At 39.1% G+C, this 19932-nt stretch overlaps 1 protein-coding gene across 1 annotated transcript; it reads right to left on the minus strand.

Moving 5' to 3' along the window:
* Nucleotides 1-5295: 5295 nt before the first annotated feature.
* SLC13A2 (solute carrier family 13 member 2) lies at nt 5296-19432 on the minus strand. Its single transcript, XM_054847331.1, has 12 exons — nt 18428-19432; nt 15619-15747; nt 15141-15277; nt 13826-14052; nt 12732-12912; nt 12387-12509; nt 11239-11460; nt 11045-11136; nt 10331-10452; nt 7979-8140; nt 6889-7026; nt 5296-6129 (listed from the first exon to the last, which is right to left on the minus strand). The coding sequence occupies exons 1-12, from the start codon at nt 18527-18529 to the stop codon at nt 5998-6000; spliced, it is 1767 nt and encodes a 588-aa protein (XP_054703306.1). The 5' UTR covers nt 18530-19432; the 3' UTR covers nt 5296-5997.
* Nucleotides 19433-19932: the final 500 nt, after the last annotated feature.

Below are 19932 nucleotides of genomic sequence, written 5' to 3' on the forward strand. Positions count from 1 at the left end.
TTTTTTTTTTTTCCCCTCCTTGTAGTATCTCTGCCAAAATATAGAAACATACAGTTTGAACTCCTGCACTTCCACACACCCTGTGTACACTGCGGAGAAAGACTTTTGTTTCTGGAGCCAGGATGGCAGACAGAACCTGCCCCCCCGGCAGCTATACTTCAGTCTTTTCTGAATGTATTTCAGAAATCGATTTTTGTCTTGTCTATACACACCATGCTGTCTGTCAAGCATCAGAGCATTTTAAATTAAGAGATAAGGTATGAGCATGAAAATGGAGTTTGGTTTTTCTGTGCCATTCACTGATCTTTCTGTTGTGACTATCCAGAAGGGCTGTAGTGCCAGCTGTGGTCATTGGCTTTCGCCACTAATTAGAGGAAAAACTGTTCTGTCTTCTCCCTAAGCCCGCAAGTCTCTAAAAGTCATCTGAACAAATTTTGATTATGTTACTATTTTCTGTGTAGCCTGGATGATAAAGATGTAACACTAAAGGAATTACAAAGATTATTTCAGATTGGCTAGGTAGTATCTTCTGAGACTGTACTATTTCTTCAGTACCGGTTGTAGCTCTTGATACCACAACACCGCTTGCTTAGGTCTAAGGAGAAAAGAAAAAGCACAGGTGTGAGGAAGCTTGCATTGTACAACTGTGTTATCTGCAATGCAGACAAATGATTTATGATTGCATGTTTCATGTAGCAGGAACGATGTTGCCAGCGGTAAGAATAAGGAGGAAAATTCAAACTCCCTTCAGGTGACAGACATCTCAAAAATAAAGAGGATCCTTTTGAATTTTCTGGCAAGTCTCATCAGGATAGTCCTACAGCAAAAAGGGAAATGTGACTTTACCTTTGCAGTCGCTACAACTGCTCCAGAATAACCACTACTCCCTGGCAAAGATCCCCTTGATAGGCAACCAGGAAAACTGGTGCCGTAACAGCTAACTGTACCGAGACTCTATTCCCTTCTGTGTTTGCACACAACTTGCTCTTCTGACATTGTGCAATTCCATATTAATATGGACATTAGTTTCACAGGCAACTCTGACCACTTTTGCTTTATAGAAAGAAATGAGAAACTCCGTAATCAGCAGAATTAATGAATTTTGGTGTCCTAGGGCTTTCCCTTCCCTTCCAAAGAACGGAAAGCCCTAGGTCCCAGTGGCAGGTATTGGGAAAATTCGAAATTGCTCTGCTTCTCATAGACTGGGCAGGGATCGAGGGAAATGAGGAAATTTCTGTAATGCTGCTAGTTTCGCAAGAGAACCTTCATACTAATCTGAAGTCAGCTGAATAGTATAAACTTGAAGCAGAGTAAATTTTTAATTGATCATACTTAATGTTAATATTTCAAATGCAGTACCATCTAAAAGTAGTCATGACTAATGGTTTATCAAGATAGCTACCTGACAGACCTACAAGGTCTGAGCCTTGAAGCAGTTGCATCTGGTCTGATCTAAATCATGCATAAGAATATGTATGGGTTGAACCCTTGAATTAACCATTCTGTCTCTTCTCTATTTTCAAGTCAGTTCATGGTTTGTTGTTTTTTTTTTTCTTTTTGACAATTTGAATCAATTTTTATTTAACTGGGTTGATAATATATTTCTAATTTTGCAGCTATGCTGTCATGCACTGCCTTTGAAAAGTGTTCCTCTTGTTCCATTACTTTCCCCTTAGCTATTTAGGGATGTTTTCTGAGGAAGATCAACACCAGGCTAGGAGCTTGGCCTGGATTTAGGAAATTTGGGCATGTCCTGGTAGAGTGTCTGCAGCCACTAGAAGGCACATTGCAAGAGAATCTGTACATCCTGAAGAGCAACTTGACATTTTCGGTCTGTTAGTATGATTAAAGGATAAATAATATTAAATGTTTCTTTAATAGGAGCAAATGCACAGCATTGACAGTAGTGATTATGTTCTATTAAACAGTTGTTATTTTGGACACCAGGTGATTAGTATATTCAAACCACTTCATTTCCAGACTTTGGCACCTTGGTCATTACTAACTCAAATCATAAAGTTCAGTGAATCAAGTTGTAAATAGTTTTATTGGTTCCTTGTTGGAAAAAAATTGAGGGTTGTGAAATTCCTTGATGATTTAAAGTTACGTATTTCCTAAGACCTTGTATTTCTGTTTTCTGTTCTTTATTTGGCTATTCATCACTGCAGAAGTTCCAAACTCTGTTTCTGCCTTTGCAAATGCTAAAACCAACATGGTAATTGAGAGCAGAGAGTTGTATTCCTAGAACAAATATGCCAAATGGAGAGTTGGAGTTTCCGACTAAGATGCACACTACTGCCAACATGCCATAGCTGTGTGAGGGAGGAATTACCTTCAGGGACAAGAGTGGAACTGCTTTTACGGCTTCTGGAGAAAGGTCCATATTTACATACATGCTGATGACTGTTGGATGAAACACAGGCCCTTAATTTTTCTGTTGGTTTATATTTTGTTTTCTGAAAATATTTTTCATCTTTTTGAGAATTATTTTATGTCCATTCTATGATAAGGGTTTCTTCAAAGCAGGTTTGGGGTTTTTCGTTGTTTTTGTTTTGTTTTTTGAAAGCTCAGGAATTAAATTGTAAGATCTAGATATATTTTGAGGTTTCAGTGTTATACAACAAGGCTTCCTTAAAGTTCATTTTAGCAGCTCTTAAGTGACTGGGAGCAAATTTTTGGTTTCTCCAAACCAACTTGAGGATTAGAAAGATGTGCTGGCTTTATGTGTCTCAACTCTAAAGTTGTCATGTCTTCTGTTTATGATTGCAGTGCTTGATGAAGTGACCCTTGCATCACTTACATGTGTCACTTACATGACACTTTACAAATTTCTGTCAAGATTTATGATGAAGTGCCTTTCTCAAATGTAAGCTATTTTCATCATTGTATTAGCCTACTTAAAATTCAACTGGCTTTCTGGTGTGGTCATGCGTTGTAGAAATGTATATGTTTACCAGGAGTAAGTCCTTCATATTCTCTTAGGTGTACATGTATGTGCCTGTAAAACTTGTGTGTGTGTGTGTGCGTGTGTGTCTGGGCAAGGCAAGACAGCACCATAACTCCAGGGAAAATGGAGGAGGTGACTGCGAGTCACCCACTTACTCACTGGCATATACTGTGGGAAACCTGTATTTTGTGGTTTTGTAGAGCACTTGCTTTTTAGAGAAGGCAAGCAAGAAGGCAGATATCCCCTTCTCATTAACAAATTTATCACTTACAACTCTTATGTAAAACAAACTTAGTGTCAACTCCGAAATGAAGAGCTGCATTGGAAATCACACCTAACTACAGCAGGTGCTGAGCTGGCAGTTTCACAGAAGATTGTGAAATTTGATCGCACAATGGGAAATAGAGCCACTCCTTGAGGGCAATATCTGGAAACATAATGGGGAACCACCCTTCAAAGGTGATCTGTGTAATAATGGGGCTTAGAAACACTTTCTACCTGCTTTGCTTAGAAAATTATGAACATTTTTAATAGTGTTACTGGTTTTTGCACAAGCACACTATATTTAGCTGTACCTCAATTAGTCCTGCGCTCAGACACACCCAAAGCAATAAACTGTCCAGTGCGTACTTGCTACTACCATCACTTCAAGGTGGAAACTATTAATGAAATTTTCCGTTTTCTTTATGTCCTAGTATTATTGTTAGCTTTTTTTTTTCTGTCTACAGATTACAGCTCTTCACCTGTCGTCTTCTGGAAGCTGGGCATTTGTAAACCCCTTGAGTAACTTTTGCTGCAGCCATTTTCTGGTAAGTCTCTAACCTTTCTATACTCATACATGCTAATGAACATGGAACACCCAGCATTATTGCATTGGCCCTATGACACTCTGTGCTACTTGATGTCTCTCTTCTTTCTTCTTGAGATTGCCATAAAGATTGCACCTGTGCTCTTGCATGTATTTATGCACACCACAGCCTCTGAATAATGTAGACTAATAGAAAAGACTTCAAAGAATCATAACACAGTTTTAAAGGGCTGGAAGGAGAGGCTCATGGGAAATGTTATAAGAATTCAACATTTCCTGCTTAGCTAAGCAGTAATGTAGAAAGACATGTAAACTACGTGCAAGTATTTCAAAGAAAACAAAAAGCAAACAAAAGCTACGTACACTGCTCTGGTGCTGTACACAAAGAGCAAAGAAGGGAGAGGTTTGCAGCAAATCATCTGCTTGAGTTTGTCATTTTGTTAGGTACTCAGACACAGGGTGAGCACAGTAATGAAAATATTTAGACGGATTTGGATGTTATTTGATAGAGGTGAATGCAAAAGGAAAGAGGGTGAGTGGTTTAGCAGTGACCTGAGCAAGTCATTATGTGATTGAAATCAATTACGCAGGACCTCATTAGCAAAAGAGAATAAATGTCCTTCCTTCTCGTGCTGTGGATATTCTATTGGATCCCTATCACATATCAAATCAAAACACTCTCTTTCAAAGACACTGAGGGTTTAATACCAGATTGTTCTTTCTGAGACAGTGATTTTCCAGAGCAACTGTGCTTGTCAGGCCAATGAAGCCATCAATGCAAAGGAAATCGGTGATCAGCAGATACCAGAATTGTCTTGACAGTTGGAACTGGAAAGAAAGTGCTGCAGGTCAGTGAATTCTAACATGTTATAAATCAAATGTACAATGCACTTTGTCCTTGTCTCCTAATAATTAGGATGGAGAAAGAAAGAAGAAAGACTTTGAAAAGCGTGCATACTATTTTAGAGTGAAATCCACTCACGTTCACTCTCATTGAACCAGTATGGTTGAAGTAGGATTTCAGAAATGCAATAGACTTTGTGCAAAACTTAGGCAGGCAACAACAGAACATTTGCATTTAGCATAAAGTTCAGGGGCACGTATTGTATAGCTGATCCGCCTGAACCCAACCTCATTTATGGTACTAAGCGCTTGATTTGGTAAAGTGACTTTGGATATTCCAGTATCTTTGTCAGTTTGGTCATTAGGGATTTGTGTGCTACTGAAAGTCAGTTCCAGCAGAATAGGGATTAAATATTTAACAGTATTAAAGGCTTTTGAAAAAGATGATTTTTGAGGGTCCAAGAAAATTGCACTCTTAATAATAAAGTAATTGTTACTTTAACAATAAGAGAAAATGAATTATGCTAACTTCTCTGATTATTTCAAGATATTTTAAGGAAGCACACAGACAAGCAGTTGATAGATGGAAGACAGAAGTAGAAGCAGTGATATAGAATAGGAAAAATATCCATAACACAGGGGGTATGTAAAAAAATAATCTTTAATTTGATCATATATATTTTAGGATACAGGGATTCTCCCCTCTTATCATGACCTTGCGGGCTGTAATCTTACATAAATAACGATGGGACAGATAGTCTAGGAAAAAATGGTCCTTTACATTCATAACAAGTGGACTGCAAATAAATATGTTTCAAAGTAATAGAACGGGCTGACAGTATGTGCTTTTTCTGTAATTATACACCACATGGCTTGCTGTGAATGCCCATAGAGTATATAACAATTGTATACACTTTGAACATATACACAGAGGCCTGTATACTCATATACAGGTGAATATTCGTATTAGTTGTGACAATACACAGATATATGCATGAAATCAGGTGCGCAGAGTCTCTCTCCTTCCTTTTATATATATACCTCTCCCTTTTTCACTGCAGATTCCAGACTTTACAGGTGGAGCTTGAAAAGCTATGTAGCTAGTACTTGGGGAAAATCTGCCCCTGCAGAGACAGAAAATCTAAAGATACCTGGAACAGTTGAAAAGCCAAAGGTTACCTCATCTTACTGCTGGGGTAACAAAATTGCCTGCTAAACAGCACTGTTAGGCAATTTTATTGCTGTTATCAACTGAATGATTTTGCTTGTAGGTGGCTTGTCTTTTTCCACAGAACAGACCTGTCTCTTAACCACCACCTTGGCAAAACTTGTGTAGATGATAGTCTTCCACTCATTGCAGCTCCAACAGAAACAGTTGTTGGTTTCTTGCCTCTCTGTATTATAGGCATGCTCCTGTCTTATTTGCCCAAGATGGGAAAGTTTGCAGTTGGAACAAAGATGAAGCCCAGGTGTTGATGGCTAGAGTTATCGTCAGAACTCCTAGAATGTTGAGTATAAACCCAGCTTTGGCCTAGAATTATAAAAGAGAAGGGTTATTAGTTGATCTGAGTACTTTTTTCCTTCCTTGCTGATTAGGATTGTTTGTATGGTTAGATTTTCTCTTTGGCCTTTTTTCACAACTCCATCAGAACTCCATCAAATTACATTTAAGCTGGTTTTCTTCACAAATATAATTTGTATTAGGGGAAAATGAGTTTCCATTGTATAAAACTCTTAAACTAGAAGTCCTGAAATCCTTTTAATCCGCTTACGTAGGAATTTCTTTTCTGACCTGGCATCTGTCTCTAATGTTACCTTGGATTTCTTCTTGGATCAATTATAAATTAGAAAAGTTATCAAGAGACATGGCATCCTTGTCCGTTCTTTCCTTAACGTAGTGAGAAAGGGCATCAAGGCAGCCCAGTGAGATGTACTAGGCTTTTTCCTAGTCCCTGCAGAAGGATTGTCCAGATGATAGGACTCCTTGACATCCTTGTGATCTATATTTGGGCTTTTTGAACAGTTAGACATTGCCATTTCTCATTGACAGCAAGCTCTTGTTGGAACATCTTCAAGAGGCCTTGGCTGTTCTTTAAAAGCTCAATAGCATCTTTATAAGGCTCTGAGTATATATTAGAGTCAATGTGACCCTTTATTAATTCACACATGTATCTTCTTCTTTCCATTTGACGTAAGCTGAGTACAGCGAGTTTTCTAACAATCTTCCAAGAAGAACCAATATTAGAGAAAGGAAAGATGAAAATTCTGAAAAGAAGGTGCTTTTGCTCACCATATCTATAACCTTGAGTTGTCCATATGAGAAGACAATGGCGTTAGGAGGAGTGGCCACTGGGAGCATGAATGCCAACGATGCAGAAAGTGTACAGGGCAGCATGACATAGAGTGGATTGAGGCAGATTGCTTCAGCCTGTGCAAGAAGGGAGAGCAAAGATGATAGTTTTGATATACAAAAATACATAGAAATCTTTTGGCAGAAGACTGATTGTATTTGTCCATGTCAGAAACCTCATTCTTTCACAAACACTGCAGCTGCTCATATTTTGGTTCTGCTTTAGAAATTTCTAGCCAATGTCTTCATAGAGCAAATGCAAGAATTGATTTTGTGGTCTATGCTTTGTGTTCCCGATTGTGGAATCTGATCACTGCTGCAGTACAAATTAATACTAATGGTTGTATTCAACACTAAAACCAGGAAAAAAAAAAGTAGAGTGGTCTCAAACTGGTTAAGAACAAAATTAAATTATCAGAGGAAACAGGGTAGCCCAAGCTCTGAAGATGAGTGGATCACTTTAGGGGTTAGCTGGAGTCTGTGGCCTATGCAAAAAGATTTTGATGGAGGTTTTTCCAGTTTCTATCTGGAACCAGATTTTCACACTTCAGAACTATGTCTACCCCAGCAACAGGAATCTCCTGTGGAAATGCAAAAGTTTGAATTAGGTTGTAGAGCTTGACTAATACTATCACCTTCAGAGACTTCTGGCAGGCTAGTGGTCGAGTGAAATACAGTAATGGAATGTTGCAGGGAAGCAAATGCTACTGCTGCTGTCTCTATGTAGAACAAATGGGAAAAAACAAGTACAGCTGGCAGTGACCTCATGAAATTGTTTAGGCCAGAAGGCAAAGTCTAACATTCAGTCCCTTTACTTTTCCCCAGCAATGATTTTAGAAAGGTTGAACTAAGCACAGTGTGTGTGAATATATATGCATGCACAAACATATGTATATTTGTATTCCTGATCGGATACACGAACCAGTGCTTGGCTATGTCAACCGGTTAGTTTTTATAATTAAGCAGATGTGTGCTCGGAGAGGAGTTGAAAGCTGTTCTTGTAAGAGTATTTTGAAATGCTGGAACTTACCATTGAAGCCAGAATCGGGAGAAAGAGGGTAGTGGTGGCCACGTTGCTGGTGCACTCAGTGAAAGTGGCAATAAGGAGGCACAACACGATAGCAATAGCTGGATGAGGGATATGCTGCAGAGGAGTCAGTTTGCTACCTAACCATGCAGACAGACCAGATTCCTGTAACAGAGGGAAGACATCTGTCAGGATAGTAGGCTGGAGAAGAAATAGCCACATCACAGTCCAATTACATTTCTCAGACCAATTCTACCTTCCCTTCTTACAGGAGTTCTCATACAAACTGCTTTCTGTAGAAAAGCATGTAAGAGGCAATGCTCATAGACACAATAATTCGGTAGGTTAAATAAAAATAAGTGTGCTTTCCCTTCCAAAGAATTTGAAAGAAGATACTACATTTACAGTACGTTATTGATAGCAAATAATTATTTCTCTGTTCAGATCATTAGTTGTACATGATCAATATTTGGGGCTTTTTTTTTTAATCTAAACAAAGATCTTTGAACTCACTTTCTAAAGTACCTTCATATATCTTAGCAGATATTCTAGCAACTTAATTTAATTTCATCACATTGTCTGAGATATTGACCAATTATCTGAAGCTTTTCACACCTTTCATCCTTCTCAGTCACTGAAAAATACCAGGATCTTCCCTATCATTCTGGGCTGTAGTTTGGGCATCATTATTCTTCAGCTGTTCTTTTCAAAAGAACATATCCTAACTGTGCCTGTTTTGCTTCTTTGTGCGCTATGGCCTAGCTTTCTTACTGGTTTTGCAACCACCGTTGTTCTTCATGTCCTCCCTATTTCATATCTTGGCTACTTCAACCTGTCTCTTCTGACGCTGAAAAGTACTATCTCACAGGAGGTTTGGAATCTGTCTTGAATGGACTAGTCTAATTCTCCATCCTAGGGCAGGATCGGCTCTACCTAAATTAGTGCTGATAGATGTTTTTCAAACTTGTTGCAAAAAACCTCTAGCAATGAAGTTTCCAAAATCTCCCCAGATAATTTTTTCAAGTGCTTAACTATCTTTACAGTTGGAACATTTTTCTACTGCTTGACCTAAATCTCCTTTGCTGCAATTTAAGCCCATTAGCACCATCAGAATATAAAAAGTATATTATCTTCCTTTCTTCAGCAGCTTTTATGTATTTGATGACTTATTTTAGAATAAATTAATGGAATTTCCTGAATCTTTCCTTTTCCAAACATGTTTCCTAGACATCCGATCATTCTTACTACCTTTCTTTAAACTTTCTTCATATAGCCCACGTTGTTGAAGAACGATATCCAAAACTGAATATATTACTGTACCTGAGGACATATTATTATTATTAATCATCATCATCCTCTTCCTTTTCTGTCCTATTAAACTGTCTTTATCTCAGCCCACGACTTTTACCTTTTTTTCCCCCAGTTCTCTTCCCCATCCCACTGCAGGGGGGGAGCAAGCAAATGGCCGTGTGGTTGTTTTAGCTATCTGCTGGGTTAAACCACAACAACGATGGTCCTACCTACAGTTTCCATATGTTTGGTTTTTTTCTCGGTAGCAATATAAAAACATTGACTAGAATAATGTGTATGAGCAGCTTTAAAACTTACATATTCATTTCCACATCTTGCATTTGTGATAATTGGTTATTTCTTCCTATTTCCCATATTGAGTTGCATCCTTGTTTTCTAAAAACACTTTTACAGGTCATTGTGATCTTTGAATTCTAAACTAGTATTTCCAAGCACTTGAAGCCTTTTCCAATTTTTTTACTGTCTATAGATTTAATAAATGTACTGTCTTTTCCATCATCTAAGTCATTACTGACAAAAATTTGTAGCACTGGACTCCTGGCAGATGCCTGCAGAAGTATATCAGTACATCCTTTAGTTTGACAGCCAGGCATTTTTATCTGCTCCTGAAGGTTCTCTAGCTAGCTCTACATTTGTCTTCTAGTAGTTTAATTTAAATCATATCTCCATAAGCAGTTTGTTTTAAATAGTTTGGAGACCAGTCTTGGACACATTATCGCCTCATGCTTGCCACATCAATTAAGTTTTATTTAATGGAACCTTTAATGTATTGGGGTAGTTTCTTAATCATCCATTTTTCTAGAAACACAGTTAATCATGCTGCCTTGATTGGTAGTACCATCCCAGTTGCATAGGCAACAATAAAGATTTGTTCTAATCACAGGACTCCTCCTAAGGATGAAGTCTGTCCTACTGCCGGTAGCTGAGGAAATGCGCATTTGGTGCTACCAGCATGCCCTCTTGCGTTCTGGGAGAGCACGCATGAAAAGCAAGATGGAAAACACCTAGGAAGACACAAATACCAGGTGAGCAGGGGAACATTACCTCACTGCCTTTGGCTAAGGCAAAGCCACCTCCCAGCAGAAACACAATGTTCCATGGCATTTTCTGGTGAACTGTTTTCCAGTCCAAGAGAGCTGGAGGTGGTTGGATCTTTGACTTGCTGCCTAAAATCCAAAAAAGATTTTGTAAGCCACATTACAATCTTGAAGGAAAGGAGGACTTCTTGGTGGGAGGTGGGTTTAGTCTGAACATCAGAGAACACTTCTGTCTGCAAGATCAAGTAGAGTGTGGGATTATCTCCTAAAGCAAATGATGAGAGCCTCATCAACAAAGATTTTAAAACTTGACTTGCAAAAATGCTAATGAATGATCTGTAGCTGCTCCAAGAGACACAGTAGAATACAGGTAAGAGTGAGTTAAAAGTATGGCAACGTATCTGCAGAGCTGTATGTGTTTCTGTTAAGTCATGTGTTCTCTCCCGAAGACTCCAGCTTCAGAAGCTTTTACATACATGTATACTAGTGTTTGGAACACTGCTGGGATAAGAGTTTCCTACTTAGTTAAATTACAAGAAACAGAACTTTTATGGGATATATGCCTTGTATAGCCTAAAGCATACAGCTGTAGCTATGCAGGAAGAGCAGTTTGAAATCATGTTTAATGTTTGAAATTTCCGTTGTAAATCTAAAATGTAAAACTTCCCATACACTTATTCTGACAGTTGATTTTTTTTTTTAATGCCTTCAGTGAACTTACTTGTTTGTTGTTTGTCTCTGTTAGAAATGTCGGAAGGGATGATGAACAACAAAACTGAAATGAATATGGCGACCGTAGCATCAGTGACATAGCTGCAATAGATCAGTCAGATATTTAGTCTAGCTGTGCTTTCATTTTTATGAAACCTAGCCTACTTCATTTTTATTCAAAGTGAGGAGGAGAAGGGGTGATACCTTGTATCATTTTTGTTGAAAAGAACTGTTGCCCAACCTGGTATGAAACCAGGGTCTCTTGTAAACCAGAGCACTACCAGTAGTATGAAAAGGAACAAAACTGCTATTTCTGCAAATTTCATTGAGCCCAATTTCTTCCTCTCTTCCTTGATAATGTTATAGGCCCGTTGCTCCTTAGCCTTTGCAGCGTCATTTCCAGCACAACCAAAATTATTCTTAAAGCTAGAAAAAAATGGACAAGAAATATCAGAGAAATTTGCCAGATATCCTCAAACTTAAGAATCCAAATTTTATACTCAGTCATATTCCTTTAGATATATGTCTTTATATATGCATATAAAATTAAATATACATTATTATCATAGCATCATCTGCCATAGGTCTTGGATAGTAACTTCATTGTACTGCATTACTGCCAAGACGATCAGAAAGAAGCTTCCTACCCCTAAAAGCTCGTGATCTAAATATAAACAGGCATGCTATCTGGACACACGGGGAAATAATGTCAATGTTAGTGTGATTGACAAAGCTATATGATCACCAGGAAGTAAACAGTTGCCAAGCTTTTTAAAATTACACAAAAGGAGAATTTTAAAAGAGGAATTTGAAGACAAAAGCACCACTGCGGGTATTACAGAGCTCTTTCCGTTTAAAAGAAAGGAGGTTGGGCGTAATACAAAAGTGATAGGCTAAGTATTAAGCAGGTTGGTAACACAAGCCGGTTGAATGGGGTGATTAGCATTGGGAACTGGCACAGTACTAATCCTCTAGGTCTATAGCAACTCTCGTCACGGAGGTATTTACCAGCTGTATGTAGAAATCAATTTCCTGGTTTGAAGCACAACAGTCTTTCAGGACATGAAAGCAATGCTGCAGAACAGCTCACATGCAGTTATAACTTCCTATTTTCATCTACAGAGTATATTTAGCTGGGATTTGATCAGGCTCCTTGGAGCAAAAGTTGCAGTATTTTAACAGACACTTAGTATGCTGTTCAGCTAGTCTCTGTTGTACGTGAGGACTTTGTCACTTGCTGTCTGACTTTTAAGCACAGGCTCATTGAGAAAAGTATTGCTTGTGTTACAGCAGGTAACGAGTACTTGCTAACAGGCCTGTCAGCTGCATTACGGTGTGTAGAGGGTACTTACTTAAAGCCCAAGTACAGTATTTGCAGCCAAATCCATGCCAAAACCAGTAACACAATCATGGTGGGGCAGGCAAAGGAGAACCAAGAGGCGAAGTTGATGACATTGCCATTGTCAGGAAAGAGCCTGTAAAATGTAGATGGCTGTTAGCGTCCAAAATGCTGCATTCTCTTCTGTAATTAATGATTCAGAGAAGAGGAGGTACTGTGAGGCCCACTAAGGAAGAGAAGCTAACTTCCTGACAAAGTTACCAAATTGATATTTTCCTTCTCTGTGTTGGCCGGAAGGCAGCTGTAGCAGAGTGATGCAGTTTAGTGGGTATGTGATCCCAAATTCAACCAGACTTACTGATTAACTTGTCCTTGCAGTACCAGATTTGGTGTTGTCCCAGTCAGAGTTGCAATCCCTCCAATACTGGCTGAGTAACAAATAGAGAGAGACATTCCCTTGCAGAGTTTCTTGTGATTCTCCTCTAGCAGATTTTCATTACTCTTTATGTCTTCCTCGACTGTCAGGACAAGACTATTACCTAGGTTCCAAGACAGGAACAAAAGTGTTACAGAAGCTAGGGTGGATAGGAAAAGGTCTTGTGCCTGCGTAATTCAGTATTTCAAGGCTAGGACACAATGGATTCAAAGCTGAAGGAGCCAAATTTCCTCATTTAAAGCTGGCATTGTTAATTCTTTGATCTTCTGTCCATTTTCACTGGTTCTTTTGATACAGAGCAGTTTTTCAGAAGAAGAGAAGTTGAAATGTGTGATAAAGTCCAAACATACCACTGATGCTTCTCAGTGAACTAGCGCAATGTCTGAACTGCACTTGGAGGGAAGAGATGCAAGAATTCAGGGAGGTACAACAGAGTCAGGGAAGTTGAGCTGAAGGGAACTCGTTCTGTACCAGCACCTGACTACGGATACTGAGATTTACATTCAGAAACACTTGAGTCGTCTCAGAGATGGGAAGAGGGCAAGACAGCTGGTGAAGAGATATTGTTGCATGATTGTATATTGTATATTTGGATTAGAAAGATCATTTTAATCCCTAACCTTCTGGCATGAAATAGGCCAGAAATTTTCCCTCAGGAATTCCCTATTATCTGGTAAGTTACATAGAAGATAATAATTGAACTAACATAAATATATGGGGAAATATCAAGCCTAATGTAAAGGCTTCAGCTAATGGAGAATTTATACATTTTGTCATTTTAGTGATTAGTTATCATCTCTTCATATTTTCACTCTATTTCTAACTTCAGCCAAGTCAGCAGATTTTACTGGGCTTTTGTCTGGTTTATGGAAGAGCCTCATAAATGCTGTCTGATACAGTCTGCATGCGTTAGGTACATTCTTCTTTTAGAATTTACTAGAACTATAATGACAGTGAAGAAGGCATCAGGTCATCCTTCATTATCCCAAAGAGAAAGACACCCATAAGCCACTCACTTTTTTCCTTTGTTTCTTTGGAGCTATCTGATTTAGTTGGTTCTTCCTGCAGTTCAAAGGCTTTATTGACATTTTCAGATGCTTGGGCTGCTGTGCTAGAATCTACTTCGGACCTGTGCAACTGTTCCAACACTGCTTGTGCTATTGGGACCATCATGGCAGTGGTGGCGGTATTGCTGATCCACATCGACAGGAAGGCGGTCACAATCATGAAACCCATGAGAAGTCTGAAATGAAAAGGTTTGAAAAAGTTGGTTCAGAACTCAGCACTGCAATGCCCTTTTTTTGTTGCAAAGCTTTGGTTACAAATGCTGGGTTTGGAAAATGCTTAGCAAATCACATCGAGCACTTCCTCTTACTCTTTGTAAATGTCACAGTAGGATTTAACATAATTTTTTCTTTTTGCAATTTTAACCAATTGTGCTTTTATGTTCTTATGACTAAGAAAGTGGGAACTGGTATCTCGGAGCAAACAGTTTATCTAGTCAGTATCCTGCTTATTCTGCATGCTTTTGAGGAAGACATACCATCTCAATAACATGTATTAATGTATTATAATGTATTTTGAAGAGGAATTGCAAACTAAATTTGATCCCAAATGGCAATCGGTTTAAGCCATAAGGGAGATGATCTCTTTTTTTGTCATTTTATCCCACCTCTATCATTTAAGGTTCCCTTCTTACTCATATAAAATTCTAATCCTTGTTTCAGTATTACTATGTTATTTGTCTCAAAATTATTCTTTAGATGAGATGTAGATTATATATTAGATGAAAAGGGCTTTATCTTGTATGCATTTTTATTCTATTGCTTTGTAATTTCCTTCAGTATTCCCTCTTCTTACGGTCTGAGACAAATTAAATAGGGCCATGTAGCCTCTGCATAGCTTAAAGTTCTAGTCTGGTAAACATTTGTTGTTTTCAGAACAAGCATCCCCATATTTTCCTTCTCTTTGCAATCAGTATAACACTTAGAGAGTATATGTTTTCTGTGTTCCAGCTGTAGTCTTTCCTGATGGTCTAAAGCTGTGCTTCTGGCCAAGCTGAGCAGCACCCTTGTCTTTTCAGCGTTGACTCTCTTGTTGCTATTTCTTCATCTAAAGCCATTTGGAATTCAAAAAAGAGGCATCAGGTCTGTAAGACATCAAAGGATCCTCATTTGCAAGGTTTGCTCGGGCACTAACTCACTTGGACTGTAGAAAAGCATTTGTTGGATATGAATTGCAGATTCACATAGAAGACTACAGGCAACTCTGAGATAGGAACTAATGCCATAAAGTCCTTTATCCCACAGCGTTTTCACGACTGTTACTCACAGGGCTGGTCTGACACCAGTGATAAGCAAGACCTGCAGAGCAACGCGCTTATGTAGGTGCCAATTCTCAATAGCAATGGCTATCAGCAGTCCCCCAATAAAAAGCATATTGGTGTCCTTCAAGTACTCCCGGCAGGCCTGTAACATGGGACAAGGGAGAAAAAAAAGTGACAAGAAGCCAAGAGACAAGGCATTTTCTGAGGGAGGATTTTGTCCCAAAGGCATTAGCACGCAATAACTATGAATTGCACCTAAACAGTGAATTTACTTTGATTTCAGATTAGCAGCTCCACCCAGAGTTCACTCTAGGGTCATGCAAGTTCTGCTCCGTGGAGACGACAGACGATTCCCTGGGTAAAAATACTGCAATTTTCTCTTATTTGCCCCACGCTCTGGAAATCACCCTGGAAATAATCCCAGAATAAGAGAAGCTGACCAATAAATACATAGGCAAACATGTATAGAATAAGATCTCTTACTGTTGCTGAATCCATGATATTCATTAGTGGGAACAGCAGGACGGGAAGGAAAGCTGTGACAGCCAACGGCAAGGCTTCCGTGCACCAAAACAGTGCCATCACTATGATAACATAACCACATTGGGCCTCCTGACAGAAGAAGGGTACATGCAATCAGAACAGACTGTACATCTCACTTAGGCTTTGAGAAGGCAACAGCCCATAATTATATTCATTGCTGATAAAGGGATTTGAGAAAAGGTTATTTTCTATCTTTCTCCCCTGTCTATCTTCCTACCTATGCAGATTCTAATCAAGTAACAAACTGTTCAGCAACCTTGTCAGAACTGTGAGGAAAAGATTGGGGCCTCCGATGGGGAAAACCAAGAAACTTAGGAAAAGAAACAAATTGATGACTTTGAACCCTTCGTGATAAGGGATTGGCAGTCCCTGCACAGACTTACTGATTTTGCTGATGGTGGTATTTTCTTTTTATATATTTCTGTCTTTAAGTTGCAGAAATAGTTACTGATCCAGTCAAGGTTTCTCCAGCTTTTTCTCTGCATGTTTCAGGACATGGCCCAGATGAACCCCGACTAATTTCAACAGCCTAGATTCCTTGTACTGTAAATACTTTTATCTATTTTTCATTGGATTTTTAGCTTAGACTTTGAAAGGCTCACTGACAAACCAGTCGCAGATCAGTTTCAGCTTCCACTGACTTTGACTTGTTTCTTCTTATTGAGGAAACAATGAAGAGATGGAAATTGTAATGGCTAGATCACAGAGGATTAAACCAAGGAGCTGGAATAATGGCTGGCAGGATCAAATTTGTGACGCTTTAGAACATGCTCAGGACTTCTGAACATGGCATGGAAGTCACAGAGCTGGTAAACAGAAAGGTTGAACAGGGGAACTGAATAGTCTGGAGGAAAGAAGAAGATAGCAATCTAGGTACCAAAGCAGCAAGGTTGGAGAAGTAAAGCTGAAAGAGATTCATGAAGAGATGAAAAGATGCCTTTTTGAGCCTTATTTTTGAATGAGAGCAGTAAGAACGTTTGTTATACATCCCATCAAGCACTGAAAGCAATTTTCTGTTTTGATGATCCTTTCTCTCCCATTTTTGTTATTAAGAGATGCCAGTGGGTGCCTTTTGAGAGACCCTAGCAGGGTAATATTTGTAATAGTTTAGTGTCCCGTGCTATGTCATTATAGGACAGGTTAATAGCTCAACAGAACAGAAAAATGTGAAATTCCATCCTGTAAGTTGTCTGCTTACAACTCTGCATGCTGAGCTACCAGCTTTTCCTGCTTAGCAGTACCACGATGCACAGTTCTAAGACAAGAAATCTTACAGATTGCAAAGGGAAAAGTCCAGGACTTTTTAAATTTTTGTGTTGTAGCTGACTACATAGAAACTAGAGAGTAATTTTCAAAGAGGAACTGAACCAAGACTGCCAAATGGTTCCACAGTCAATACCAAGGACATTGTATGGTAACAATGACTCTAGCAAGTAAGTTTGAACTTGTGGCCTCAGAAGGAAAAAAAAAAAAAAAATCGCTCTTTCTGGCTACTTAGAACTTTTCTGATCCAGACCTCTTTTAGCTTCAGTAACTCTTTTGCCTATGGAAAGTTAACTAGCAAAAAAGTACTTTTTCTGTTTTTCTTCTTAGTAAGCTTTTAAGTGATAGTTTAAGCTATTTTATTTGCATAGCAAGGGAATAGGAGGACATGCCTGATCAGTTACCACGTTTCACCTCAGGCCAGTGCCACCCTATCATTCTGGCTTGCAGTCCTCTGGTCATAGCTCCAAAGTCTCTGATAACACTCAGAAAAAGAGCTGTGAGGAAGAAGGACCTTTGGGACAGGCTGCATAAAGAGACGGGGAAGAGCTGGCAGAGTGAAGAAGGAAGCTTGGCGAAGGAAACTAGAAACTGGGAGTCAGACAGGCAGGCAGAGACCAGAGGAAAGAGCTAGGACTTGACGTTGAAAGAGCAGTGACAGGAGAGGGAGATTGGGACTAGCTATTTAATAATGCTGGGACTGTAATAAGAGACCTGAAGACCAGAGATTAGATCTGTCTGCATGAAGAGATTGGGAGCAGGAGAAATAAGCCAGAGTGAAGAAGCAGCAGAACACTGGTGGTCTGCCTGCTCACAGTGTTGTATTTAAATGTCTCAGAAATACCTGCCCTGCTACTACAGGTTTTTGTAGTTACATTTTTTCTGAAGGAATCCTAAGCAAGGTGTCTTCTAAAACTCAACATTTTAAATTTTAAATCATTGTATGGGAAGATTCTTACAGAAATATGCTTTAAAAAGAGTGAAATACATATTATTTTGTCCTTATGTATCAGAATACCTTGTCCACCTGACCAAGAAAAATGCTTCTTCTATGTGGCAATGACAACAAGGAAAATATTAAAAGAGGATATGGACTGGATACTTTTAGAAAATCAGAAGGGGGATTAAAATTGAGCCTTAGATTGTAACTTAGGTTCATATGAGCTTCAGCATAGAAAGTCCTTTGCTAAATCAGCTAGGTGCAAAGTAAAAGTTACAAAATTGCACATTACTGAGCATTCTTCTAGAATATGCAATCACAGATCTATCTGTTCATCCATCTATGTCCTATTGCTTTTATATTTCCCCACTATCGGTAGTCAAAGGGGTCTGCTCAGAAAAAAAAAAATCATCTTCAAGCAATAAATGAAGGAACTGCCTCTGAGAAACAATCTGTATGTTCTCTTCAACTCTGTCACTTAAAAGGAACAACTCTAAGGAGAGATTTGGAGATATGGCTCTCAAATTCAATTAAAAAAGTTCTTACCTTGGTAGGAACAACCAGAGGCAGAGGAAGAAACAAAAGGGGTACCAACACTACGATCAGATATTTCCTGAAGGCTAGGATCATCTGCAAGAAGCCAGCCATGGTGCTGGAGCTAGCCCAGTGCTGAAGGGCCTGAGGTCTGCTGCTGGAGACTATATAAACACTGGGGAATATTAACCATTGACCTCTGGAGGTTGGGTGTTGTTTTTGGAACTGTAATCGGAGAAAGAAAGAAGAGAACAAAGAAGGGAGGGGACAGCAGAAGAGTGTCAGACCAAGAGTTTTCTTAAGACAATCTTCCTGATAACTGGTAAATCCAGGAGAGAATTAACTCCTTGTGGACCAAGTAGGTTTATTAAAAGCATCCTGAAATGACCTACGCTTTGTTTAAAGAATATTAATGTTTTGGTCTTTAATAATGCTTTATTTGAATAGGTACTGTTATTCCTCCCATAAAAGAGAGAAATGACTCCCTCCATAATAGGTTAAAAATATGTAGAGTACTGAAAAACACATCTGTGATACTCAAATATAGAGATTAGAAACATCTACACCAAATGTTATATAAACATCTTTAGCAGGGGTGCTGGACTAGATGATCTCTAGAGGTCCCTTCCAACTCCTACCATTCTGTGATTCTGTGATCATTGTATCCGCTGGGAAATTCTTTGGGTAGCAAAATCCACTAGAGCAGAGCTCCTGTCACCAAATGCCACATCAAGTCCCCATGCTGAAAGGGACTTGAAGCCCTCACCACCTGGGAGCAGGGGCACTCGTCTTTGTGCGGTCCAAGGATGACCCTTATGACAATTCCGTTTTCTTCTGCTCAAAGAGCAATAGGGAAAATGTTACGGTCTGGTCAGAGCTCAGTTCTGCCCACATGGCAGCCCAGTACATTATAAGAAAGACTCAGGGCCAAAGAGGGAACCTGGTAACCTGGTAACTCTTTCTGTCACAGCCTGTTATATCGCAGCAGATTTGGAAAGACTTGGCTACAGTGCACCACTTTGCAGACATTGGGCTATTTTTTTTCCCCCCCTTTCTGATCTTGCAGGTTTACAGGCACAGCTTTGGTGGCTTGCAGGGTGTATTGGGGAAAAAAAAAAAAAGCTACTGGGAAATTACCAGTATTTCTTGTCCCATTTGCAAGAAACTTCCAAACTACAAGCAATGAGTTGGTTCTGTAAATACACCGGAACAGAACTAAACTTTTTAATTCCAAAGGGAGTGTCTTGTTAACGTCACTTTCATGTCTTTATTTGTAGATCATGCAAGCGCATTCTTCAGATAATGATGATAACATTTCCATTTTATTGGTATAAATTGTCTCAGCTCTGTTTATAGCTTTCCCAAGCAGAGAGAGAGAAAGAGAAAGAAGCACAGACGTTAGGTCATCTGATGTCAGCTCCACAAAGAGCTTCTGCTGTTTCTCTCTCTCATCCCTTTTTTGCCAGGGCTTGTTTTCTTTCAATAATGTGCTTATGATTGAAAAACAGTGGAGTGTT

Source organism: Grus americana, chromosome 19 (genome assembly GCF_028858705.1).
Source record: "Grus americana isolate bGruAme1 chromosome 19, bGruAme1.mat, whole genome shotgun sequence".
NCBI classification, from domain to species: Eukaryota; Metazoa; Chordata; class Aves; order Gruiformes; family Gruidae; genus Grus; species Grus americana.